The sequence below is a fragment of the Amborella trichopoda genome, chromosome 7, assembly GCF_054954075.1.
Source record: "Amborella trichopoda isolate Santa Cruz 75 chromosome 7, AtrichopodaSantaCruz75HAP2 v2.0, whole genome shotgun sequence".
In the NCBI taxonomy this organism is placed as follows: Eukaryota; Viridiplantae; Streptophyta; class Magnoliopsida; order Amborellales; family Amborellaceae; genus Amborella; species Amborella trichopoda.
Genome location: NC_142342.1, coordinates 31,957,463 through 31,969,984, shown reverse-complemented (window position 1 = coordinate 31,969,984; position 12,522 = coordinate 31,957,463). Strand labels below are relative to the sequence as shown.

Sequence of the window (12,522 nt, the reverse complement as noted above, 5' to 3'; positions counted from 1 at the left end):
TTCCATATACTTTGCCTTAGTCCGGCTCATTTAAAACCTTTAGATTCTACAGCATCCCTCCAAAGTTTTAACTTTGTGTTGACGCCGTTTCGAGTCTCATCGATCAAAGCTATGTCATTTGCGAATAACATGCACCACAATACCTCATCTTGCAGGTGCCTAGTTAAGTCGTCCATAACTAAGACAAAGAGGTATAGGCTCACACTGACCCTTGATGCAGACTTATTGTCACTAAGAACTTACTCCTCTCTCTGCTAGTGTTTTTTTTTATTGATAATGTTAACTTTGTATTGCTGTAAGAGAGAGTACCAGTGAAAGGGGGAAGAGATGACCTCGAGGACCCACGAGGCGAGTACCTTAGTCAAAAACATAGGTCTGGAGACCCTATACAAAAAATCGACCCTGTCCTGCCAGATTACAAAAATTAGAGTGTAGCAAAAAAAGGGGCTTATAAGAGACGCCCGAGTACAATAAAAAAGCAAAGGTAGCTATAGTCCAAGGAAGCCTCTATGGTCCAGAGCAAAAAAGGAGATGGACCGTCAAAGTCTTCCACACTTGCCCGTGCTCCGTCTTTAGCAAGAAGATCAACGAGCTCATTTGACGTCCGCCAAGTATGCCTCCATAAGACGTTCATATCCCTGCATATATGACTAATTTCATCAAAAATCGTGGTGGGGTACCAAGAAGAAGGGGAGGTGCCAGCTGCCCAAGAGATGACGTTTCGGGCATCTCCTTCCACTACCAAGTGTTGGCCCCAAGAGGGGTTGAATCTTTTGAGACGCAGCAGGAGAGTCATCGCTTCAGCAAACTGGGAATCTCAATGTCCCACATTTTCCGAGTAGGTGAGGAGAATATTGCTGTTGTGATCCCGAAATACCCCTCTTGCCCCTGATGGCCCAGGTTTCCCAGTGAACAACCATCAAAGTTGAGTTTGATGGCGTTGACTTGAGGGGCCAACTAGTTGTGAGGCCTTTGTTTCTTGTGAGGTTGGAGGTTCAAAATATTCTCCCACTTACTAAGAAAGGTGTTAGAAGGGATCCATATAAAATCCTTGTGAGTTGAGGCCCAAAAAGTTACTAAGGACGTAACCTTCTGGAAAAGCACTGGAACTTCTCTTTTGTGGCGTTGGAAACTCTCATTCCTCTCTATCCAAATAACTCAAATGGTTGCAACGATTGCTAACTTCCACAAAGTTCTGTCGGCCTTAGGCCAATGGTAGCCGGGGTAGGAGGAAATGAGAGCCTTGACTGAGGGTTGGAGAACCCATTGAATTTTAAACAGCTGAAGAGTACAGCTCCAGAGTTCAAAAGCCAGGCTGCAATGTAAGAAAAGGTGAGGGTTAGTCCCTTCCTAGTGCAGGCACAAACTACATCTGTTTGGAAGCGAAAGTCCTCTTCTTTGACAACGGTCGACTGTGAGAGCCTGTTGGCAGCAAACTATCCAATTGAAGGTTTGGACTTTTGGAGGAGCTATGGTTGACCAGACTTTGGATTGGACGGAAGAGGGGTTCCAAGGGTAAGTAGGGGGTTGAATAAGTTTGTTGTAGAAAGAGACTACTGAGAAGGTACATGAGGGAGAGAGAATCAATACCAATGAGTCAGTCCCTGAGGGAGATAAGAAGATGGGGTGTAAGGCTGCGGACATCGAGATGACGAGTGTAGTCTCTTCCTCGGTTAAGTTCCTTCTGAAAGAGGGATTCCAAGACCTTCTGCCACCTAATAGGACCATCTCTTCAGCGATGGTTGATTCTTTGTTGACGGAGAGGTGAAAGAGAGAGGGGAAAAGATCCCAAAGAGGGGCATGTCCAATCCAAAGGTCGGACCAAAAGCGCACTCTAGAACCTTCTTTGGGGTCGAAGCGAATGGATTGGTTGAAAAGAGCAAGAGAGGATGCAAAGGACTTCCAAGCACCTGAGGCCCTACTGCAGGAGGTCCTGTCAAGCACCCACTTATGAGCAGGGATCCTGTATTTGTTGCGAATGACCTGTCCAGAGGGAATTTGGTTGAGTAGCCAATATCCACCACCATTTCCCTAGTAGAGCCAGGTTTTGTTTTCTAAGATTCCTGATTCCGAGCCCTCCATGGGATTTGGGTAGTCGGACTGTGTCCCACGAGATTAGGTGGTGTCTGGTTTTTTCCCCTTGGCCAGACCAAAGGAAGTTTCTCATGAGCTGGTCCAGCTTGTTAGCTACCGAGGCTGGCATGTGGAAAATGGACATTAAGTAGATAGGGGCATTGGCCAGAGTGGCTTTGACCAGCATGGATCGGCCTGCCAGGGAAAGAAACCTCCCTTTCTAGCTGGCCAAGCGCCTATCCACTCTGTCAATAATTTGAGCCCATCGTCTTTTTTTGGGCTTCCCCAAGCCCAAAGGTATGCCCAACTAGGTGGTGGGGAGGTCCTCTACTTTGCAGTCACAAGAAGGAATAAGGGCTCTGATTTCTTGACTCGTGAGGCCCACCGCCATCATCTTTGATTTATCCATATTAACTTTAAATCCCGTGGCAGTCTCAAAACAAATGAGAAACAGCCTCGGGTTGTCGATCTCCTGTGGGGACGCGTCAAGGAAGACTCGTGTATCCTCTGCATCTTGCAGATGAGACACCAAGGGGCCTTGTGTGCTACATTGGAAGGCTGAAAGAAGGCCTTCCTGATAAAGGCGGGAAATGGACCTACTGAAGACCTCTGCGACTATAACGAAGAGAAAAGGGGACAAAGGGTCCCCTTGGCAAAGGCCCCTCGAGGTTGGGAAGAAACCTTTCGGCCTCCCATTTATGAGAATAGAGAAATGGGAGTTGGTGATACAGCCTTGCATCCATATTCTCCACCGGTTACCAAAGCCCATCCTAGCCATCGTTTCGTCCACTAGAGGACCAATCGACGTGGTAATAAGCCTTTTCCTAGTCGATTTTGAAAATTAAACCCGGCTTCTTGGATAAGTGCCTTGAGTGGAGACACTCATGCACAATCATCGCCCCATCCAAAATCTACCTATCTTGGATGAAGGCAGATTGAGATGATCAGAGGGAGGATGAGCTTTAGTCTGGAGGCTAAAGCCTTCACCAGAATTTTGTATGAAGAATTGAGCAAGCTAATGGGGCGAAAGTCCTTAAGCTCCTCAGCCCCTTCAATTTTGGGAACAAGAGCAATAAAGGTAGCGTTTATCGCTTTCTTGAGGATCCCCCTATGGTAGAATTCTTCGAAGAAGCTACTGATATCAGGTAAAAAGACACCCTGGAAGGATTTGAAGGGGGTGACTGGGAAGCCGCCCAGCCCTGGAGCTGTCTTTGGCAAGTTGGTCAATAGCACAAACGATTCCTCTTGAGAGAAAGGTCATTCCAACCACTGTGACCACTTAGCAAGAAGAGTTAAAAAGTCCAAGGTAGTCATTCTAGGCCTGAGGTCCAAAGGGCTAGTGTACAGGGAGTTCAAGTAAACAAGGATGGCAGATTCTATTTCATCGGGTAGAGTAAGAAAATGATTGTCCATTTTTTATGGTGGAAATCGTATTGTCTCTTCTTCGCAATTTGCTATTCGATGAAAGAAAGTTGTGTTTTGGTCCCCTGTTTTAAGCCACTTGACTCTAGATCTCTGGTACCAGAAGAGTTCTTCTTTCTTAAGGGTAGAAAAGTAGTCCAGCTTGTATTGTGTTTTAAGGTTAGCTTCTGTATCAGTGAGGGGTCTGGACTCTTCTACCCCATCGAGCTCTTGCATAGAACTCTCTCCATTAGTTGTTGGTACACTAGTTAGCGCTCCATCGTACATACATCTCACCAAGTCTTCTAATTAACGAAAAACAAATGTCCCGTTTGAGTAGAAAAGTGAATTTCGTAACTTTAAGAGTGAGAGATTAATACATTTCACTATATGCATCACAATCAAAACGATACAAGTAGATAGAAGAGAATGAAATAAATGCAAGTAAAATCTCAATAAACAACCTCTTTAACAAGAACTACATACTAAAGACCAGTTCTCATGGTAGATAATGTGTGTGGACTTACAAAACAGCTTTCTGCCATAGGAAATGAAAATCATGCATGCATGCACCTATATATTGAGTCATGTAAGAATGGTCATATGAAGGACAAGCTCCAAACCTCCCCCTCGCACATCAGGCCAAAGAAATATAAATTATACATAAACTTCCTCATTTTAATCTGGATGTCATCACTAAACAAACTCATACATGACGCCTTTTTCTTATCATAGTATGAAATCCTCATGGATTATATCATGAAGGTAGAATCACAAACAAAACTGAAGCAAATGGTTCGGTCATCATAATATTCATTGAGAAATAAACCATGAAAGTAATGCTGATGTTGATCTATCAAAAACTTTAAAAGGAAAAAGAAAAAAAAACAAACAATGAGCAACAGATACATGCCATTTTACTAAAAACATACCTGACACAATGGTAGCAAAATGCCCATGAAAAAGGCGGATGGCTTATAGAGAGATTTTTTCAAGGCTTGGTAGAGAGCAAAATGTAATCTTTTGTTCTTCTTAATGTCTTCCCTCACTCGTGGAAGTAAGACTAGATTATAAAATCTCCGAGCCTTCTTAGGAGGCAAATTCGACGAAAATATTCTAGTTGCTTGAAACATTCCATTAGGAGACCACTTTTCTGGTTCAGTAAGATATAACACATCTTCCCAAAGAGAAAGCGATGGAATGACCTTAAATGCTTTGGGCATTTTACCAGTTGTGAATCTGGTCAGCAGTTTACCAACTCTGCATTATGTGGGAAAGCGAGGCATCTATAAATATTCACATAAAAGATGATTGCAATTAAAAAAACCAAAAACTATGTTTCCAAAGACCAAATACCCTTTATAAACATCAATAACAGCGCTGTCCAAAGCTGGAAGAGGTCGCTCTTCTGCAACATAAAAGAACACAGGTTTACTCGTAAAATAAAGATGATCTATGTAGCATACAGCTGTATCAAACATTAAACAGATCTCCAAAGAGGAATTTGAAGGACTTCCATACTAAAATAGACTACAAATGGTGATATACACAATTTAACATGTGGAGGAGAATTATTTTTCTTATAACACCAGGGAGGATGATTATGCCAATGCCACAAAACAATGCTTCTTCATTCAAAAAATAAATTTCTTGTACAATAATATGTATGTAATTCATCTAGTAAGTCCTTTATCATGATAGATGGATGAGCCATGTGGAAAAGGTTAAAAAGCAGTGAACTAAAACGATCGTGATTCATCAGGGTAGACTCACCCAAAAGACACGGCTCATGTACCCAAAAGACACAGCTTGCATGACATCAGCCAAGTCTAGCATTTGATCCACAAGACATATAACCATCCAAAGTTTGTCCTCATGGAAGCTACAGCATACAAAAACCCTAATTCACTTTAAACTCTTCAATTGGGTAACTGCCCTCGTCTCCTAACCATAACGATTATATACGGGGATTGTGTCAATCTTCCAACGCAACCAAAGGGAAGTAGCCCCAAGCAAACAAGAGGCATGAAATTAAAAAGAGCAATACTAAGGTTAAGTCACTAAAAACTAAACAGATTTCAAAAGAAGAATAAGGAAACAGAAAGGATAAAATTTAATTTTATACGCTACTGAACCAGATCCAAAGTTCTGGTCAAAAGGAGCTCCTAGCATGAAATCCTTGAATATCAAACCCAGTATCAAGAAGAATCTAAATGTGCATATATTCCCCTAAAGATCACTTGTTTCTTCAATTTTATATGCTGTAGAAAATTTCTTATGAACAACATTTCAAAAAACGGTTAAAAAACATTGTTCTGAACTGCAGCAGCATCGCCGCATATTGCGCTATGCTCCCTGAAGAGCATCGCATAGGGGCACATATGCTATTTGGTGGGATGCACCCGCATATGCCGCCGAATAGCACATAGCGCATATGCACAACATAGCTCGTGGGTGAAAATAATGTCCAAGAGCATGGGTATTTTGGCCATCCCCATCAAGGAAAGGGTTTTGGAGTATTACACCCCGTGGCTGTTTTTGGATCAAACGAAGAGAAAAAAGAAATTAGGACGAATTTGTTTTGCAAAAAATTGTCGATTTGCTCTCTGAGTTGGGTTGGGTTGTCAATTGGGATTAGCTTGGGCATTGTTTTGAGAAGTTTGAACATAGATTCACCAACATATCAAGGGTTTCAAGGGCAGAATTTGCAATTGCCATTATGGTTCTTGGATGTTATTGAATTATGATAATATGATGTCTTCTATTGTCTTCTATAAAGTTACTCCAAGTTTCTAGTTTCGACTTTATAATGTCTTCTAACAAGCGATTCAGAATCTCCAAATAGCTGATAATATTGGAGTTAATGAATAAATTAAATACCTATTATCACATAAATCACCTCCATATTTTTTTCATACATTATCTTTATTAACCGCATCAGGGTGATGCACCCGCATCTAGACCGGATCAAGATGCATCGCCGCATTAGCCCCCCAACCGCATCAGGACTGCATCCCGCATTTTAAAATACCGGTTAAAAATCCAACAACCCGAAAGATTGTCTACGAAGCAGTTACAACTTAAGACACCAAAGAGAAAGAAAAAGTCACTATATAGTACATAATCTTGACAAATGAACAATGCAGAAGGATATGATTCTCGCATATATGATTGGATAGTAAGAGCATTAGTATTGAAATCCCAAAACAAGCCAAGCAAATGACCATTGACCAGACAAATGCTGAATACTTCAACGAAAAACCAAACAAAGTAAACATCAAGTGGCATCCAACCGGCAAATCATCGTATACTCCAAGAGAATGAGATAGACACAGCTTCTAAGTTAACAAGCAAAAGACGCATCCCTCAATTCCGAAAACTTAATATTCTTTCTAAAATGTGACCAAAACCAAAGAAAAAGAACCCACCATTCACACCACCGAACATCCTTCTGAAACGGTCATTACTGAAACATCCGAGACATGGGCTAAGTAGCCCAAAATAATGTTTTATCTTGATCAATCACAATGATCATCCCTGATAAATCAACTAAAAGTTCCTACAAGGTTATGTCACAACCAGAATCATAAGATGTAATGATAAAATAATGACATAGATATTCAGGAGCATTTAAGAAGGTCCACAAGGTTAAGTCAATTTAAAATAAATAAATAAACACTGTTGAATATCATGTGAAACAAATTTGGATCAAAATAAAGTTCAACTCTGAAAAAATGTTGCATCAGATAAATTATAGGAATTACATGGACCTTCAAACTTTGAAGGACTTTAGTTTAAAAATAGTAGATCCCTTCTTAGCATGCGTGCCATTGCTCAAAGATTCTTGATATAAAAAATACAAGCATATCTAAGGACCAACAAGTTATTGATTGATCCATAACTGCTAGTAGCTATGAGTTCCATCCATGGTTATCAGATACTCAGATACAGCCGCATAACAAACCATGTGGCTGCATCAAAGCAGTGCCGACAAGCCTCCGACGCAGGCTTGCAAGATGCGCAAGCCTAAGCAGTGAATCACACCATGTGATGCACCCATATATGCATGACCTGGGAAGAAATAATGCCCACGATCACCAGTAAAAAAAGACACTCCCCTCCCTCCACACATCCTGCTGTAAAAAGGGGGGAGATATTTTTTTTCTGTTTTTCCCCCGGGGGGGTTTTGGTGTGGGAGGTGTATATAAGCCCCAAATAACCCCTTAGAACCAATCCTTTGTTGGTTCTAAGGGATGAAACTCAAGATTTGAAAAGTAAAACTTTTTTTTCGATTTGAAGGATTGCAACAAACTTTGTCGGCTTTTTCAGGAAAATATCGATTTTGTGATATCTTTTGAAGGATACCATGAGAAGATTTATTGAGTTATTGAGGGTTTCAAGGGCCCAGGAGATGAAACCAAGTAAACAATTTTAATTTAGACTATTACTTTTGGCTGTATGCTACAGTGTACTTAGCTGCAAAATGCTAATATTTTAAGCGCTTGGTTGGAACAAACAATAATCTTTCGTGTTTTATTGAATGCAATAAATTGATTGGATCACTTTATTTTACAAGTTAACCATATAAAGAATAGAGAGAAAACATGTCTATGTTAATCTCCATCAGCAACTCATAAAATCTATATCTTAGGAGAAAAATACTCAATTAAAATACCTACGGACACATAAATCATATATTCATGTTGTCATTTGTATTCTTAAAATTTTATTAATTTTGTTTTTATATGTATTACCAGCATCAAAAGTGATGTACCTGCATCATGGCAGCACTGACATGCATAGCACATCGAACTCTCCCAGCAACTTGAGTCCACATATTGCATTTGATAACACCATAGTGCCATCAAGTTCTTTGAGAGGTTTAGAAAAACAGTAAAACACAACCCCTCAAGTACAAATATGACTCTAAATAGAAAAAAGATGGATGAAGAGAAAGGGGTTACAAAGGCGGCACCTTTTGCAACATTGAAGTTGAGCTGACCTATAAAGTAATAGGATTGAATCCCAACAGCCAGTAGTATCATATTTTAGTAGCAAAAACTGGACACTGATCACATTTGTTTAGTAGCACGCGATATACAAAGGTAGGGAGTAGGAAAGCCCCCAATGATAAGGATTCTCCCTTTGAAACTTTGATAGAAGCCAGTAGAATCTACAGCCTAAAAACCATATGGCCTAGTAAAGAGCACAGAGGTTCTAACCAAACCATGAACAGTGCTGTAAGCGGAGCCTAGGCGACTGCATCATGAATGAGGGCGCCATCAGCTATGGACAACAACAGGAGGGAAAGGATGTTGAGGGGTAGAGCATTTATTGCCTAAATCTCACTTTTTGAATTTAAATTTTCAAAATAATGAAATTTAGTATGTATAGTTGGTAGTTTTGCATGTTTCCATCCAATCAGATTGTCTATTTAACCCGGAAGATGAAATTTAAAAAAATAATAATAACAAAGAATGCCAACCTCTTCAAGCCTTAATCAAAGGCAAACCAAATAGATGAGTTTCAGATGCCAAAACTCTCCTAGATTCTCTTTGGGCCCAACAAACTGTGGACACTTAAACCTGCAATTCTAGAAGATTTATTATGAATCTATAATTTTCTCCACCATTGGATAGGGGCTTGGTTTGCAGGCATGTAGCGCCCAAATCATCTAGAGGCTGCAAAGCTGCCTAGTCAGCAAAGGCAGCCAACTTTTCATACACTGAATGTGACTACCAACTTCAGTCCAAGTTGATTATCAATTATTCAAAACATCTATGAAAATAGTTATAAACCTAAAGACCATCATGCTCGTGCAAACGCAACATTCAAACAGAAACTTACGCAGGTTTGCATCATTCAACAACACAATGATTACTTATGCAGCACCAGGCTTTGGATCATTCAAATGACCTTAATTGATCATTCTAATTGGGAACAAAATAGAAAAGATAAGAGCTGAAGTGAAAAGAAAAAGTTACAACTCCCAACAAACATTTTAAGTAGCTCAAAGTTCTAATAAGTATCACAGCTAGGGATCTAAACCATGTTCCATAAAATGTATGAAACTGCTTATCTTGATAAATAGCACAAAGTTCTAATCAGTATCACAACTAGGGATCCAAACCATGCTTCATAAAATGCACCAATACTTGAAAACTACCAACAACATATGATAATGAACCAGGAACACAATGTACAAATGACAGTTCTGTAAGCAGAAATAAAAAACCACTGCTCGCACAAAGTGGAGATAATCCAGTGGCAAATCAATATGTCTATGGAGTCCATTTGTTATTATGGATCCGAATATCAGCTAGGACATCATTTGGTAAGACCCAACAGCATATTGATTGGTAATACCACTTACAACCTACTACCTAACACATTATGAAGAACCCCTAGCAAAAATGGATATAACAATACAAATCTCATAAAGAAGGGAAAGGACATTATAAGTTGCATGAATTATGCTACTTATCATCACAATGATACAACTCATGCCTAATCAAATGTAATATTGTAGTAATACTGTCTTAGGATATAGAACTCAGAGTGGTAGCAATAATAACAGAGGTGGAAGTGATCAGAGGAGAGCTCTAGAGGAAGAAAACAACCTTGAGCAACTTGGGCATCCTTTTCTCTAATCTTTGCAATGATAATATCGGCCAAGGTCCTCAAGGGAGGAGCATCTTTTGACATGAATGCCTCCAACACTCTCTCGTCCTCCTCATTGATCTCCTGCAAAGAAAAAAAAACCACAAGTCATGAACCTCAATCTATTGACTAAAAAATAAACTAAAATAAATTACAGAAAAAAATCCATAGGGAATAGCACCCCAACAATGTAGAAGAAATGCATTTAAAAAAGGAAGAAGAAGAAACAAAAGCGGCGACACAGAACATAAAGCACAAAGTTTTCATTCACCTAACCAAAGTGAAAAAAAAAAAAACATAAACATAACATTTAATAGATAACTTATAATATTCACTCCACAATTAAAAACAAAAAAATCCATCCAAATACAAAAAGAAAATCAAAAGGATATAACCCCCAATCAAGAAAAAAGCGCCTCCTCTAAAGAGTAAATAAGAAACAAAACCAGATGAACATTAAAAAGTATAAAGATGGCTTCTTTACCTCATAATCTTCATAACGGCTCTGAGTTTCCGAAAACCCACCAAAATCCTCATCATCACTTTCAGATAGATTATTTCGAATTTCAGCAGCTGCATCCGAGAACGAGAGTTGGGTTTTTGCAAGTTCCGACTCTTCATCGTCCTCTATTTCTTTCTGTTGCTTTCGTGCCTCTTTCAAAATCTTTTGGCTCAATTTTGTAGCCACATACTGAAAGAAACAGTAATCAGTTGGTGAGCAAAGAAAAAGTAGAAATCGTTGAGAGAGAAAGAGAGAGAAAATTACTTCTTCATCTTGTTGGTGTTTTTTGGGAAGGCGAGCGCGATTCCTGGAAATGAATTCAGGTTTGTCTGCTATACCGATCCGCTCTTTTCTCTTGGAGATGGAGGAACCTTCTCCATCGCCACCCCTCTCTTTCCTCTTCTTCGCCATAAAGATTTGTGGATTGATGGGCAGAAACCCTATCAGAACCATAGTTAGCCAATAGCCTTTTAATTGGCATTGTTTAAAAAAATCGACGTTTTTATTGAAACAGTTTTACATGGCGACTTTCAGAAAAGGTCGGCAAAAATCAGTAGTTTTCATAAAAAAAAGTTTTCATAAAAAGAAAACACGATTTTTTCATACGATTTAAATCAGGCCAAAATATCGTATCTTTTTTTACCTATAATTTTTTTTGAAACATTTTTTTTTTTTTCTTCTATTGCAGCCATTGCTACTTTCATGCTTTTGAAAAAAAAATATTATTTCAAAAAAAAACCTAAAATGGAAAGTTTTATCCCCACTGTGTTCTTCAAAGCCGCAGATGCAGATTGAAGGTATGAATTTTTTTTCTCCCTTTTTTTTTAAACTTAAACAAATAGATGGACATTTCAGTTGTTATTATTATGGAAAATCATTGTGTAATGAAATACTGTTTATAGCAAATCATTTTGTAAAGTATATCATTGTGCAAAGAAAATCAAATACATGCAGATTTCTGTGATTATTTGTGATAATTGTTTTTGTGAAAATACTGTTTATGGCACAAACTAGAACTCAAAACATAGTCTTTTACTGATGAATGAGAAACAGAGAGTGTGACTACAGGACTATGTAAACAATATTTTGTCTTTTATTACGTGATAACAAAGATAAACAATATAGTGTAAACTGTAAACTTACAGGAGCAAGCAATTGTACCTATAGGATTAGTTGCTCAAACCTTCTTCAGCTCTGCTTGTTGTTTCCCCAAGAAAATGAAAAACCCTCTTCCTTTTCTCTCTCTAAAAATCAGTTAGGGCGACTTCACAAATCAGTAGAATTAGGGCTTTCTCTCAAACAATCCTCTTCAAACTATCCCTAATCATCATCCCATCTTCCTTTTCTTTCTCTAAAAATCAGTTAGGGCCTCTTCCATTAGGGTTTGTGAAGCCCATGATCTCTTCCTTCTTCCTTCTTCTCACTCTATAAACCCTACCGGCTTTCTCTATAAACCCTAATTAACTCTATAAACCCTACTGGCTCTCTCTGTAAACCCTAATGGCTATGAGCCCAGCCCTATTTTCTTCCCTTCGTTCTTCCTTCTTCTCTCTCTAAACCGTAAATGCAGAGATATGAAACCCAAATTCCTAAGAGCCTCCAGCCCTATTTTCTTCTGTTTGTTCTCCCTTCGTCTCTCTCTAAACCGTAAACACAGAGCCCAAAATCCTACGAGCCTCTTTTCGATTAAAGAAAATTATAAAACTAATAAGTGACCATAGTCACCCTACCATAGTTAAAAACTTTAACCATAGTTATAGAGCGACCATAGTCACCATAGCATAGTTAAATCATTGTGAGACAAAAAGAGAAAATTACTTAAAACCCCCTAAAATATAATTTTAAGACACTCTATCCCACCCTAAACTTTGTTCACTTCTTTTTCT

General features: G+C 39.1%; 1 protein-coding gene across 9 annotated transcripts in view; it reads right to left on the bottom strand.

The window, feature by feature from the left end:
- LOC18426503 (bystin-like protein) overlaps positions 1-12,310 on the bottom strand; it is a 31,073-nt gene extending 18,763 nt beyond the window's left edge. For 6 of the 9 annotated variants that reach the window (XM_088871089.1, XM_088871090.1, XM_088871091.1 and 3 more), the window contains exons 1-6: positions 11,798-12,310; positions 10,901-11,076; positions 10,619-10,825; positions 10,095-10,218; positions 4,831-4,882; positions 4,407-4,734 (exon numbers count right to left, since the gene is read on the bottom strand). In XM_088871089.1, the coding sequence (XP_088727215.1) occupies positions 4,407-4,734; positions 4,831-4,882; positions 10,095-10,218; positions 10,619-10,825; positions 10,901-11,047 (858 nt within the window). In that variant the 5' untranslated portion in view covers positions 11,048-11,076; positions 11,798-12,310. Of the gene's footprint in view, positions 1-4,406; positions 4,735-4,830; positions 4,883-10,094; positions 10,219-10,618; positions 10,826-10,900; positions 11,077-11,779 lie in introns of all 9 variants that reach the window. The other 3 variants (XM_020662527.2, XM_088871093.1, XM_088871095.1) reach the window with 1 other exon arrangement.
- Positions 12,311-12,522: the final 212 nt, after the last annotated feature.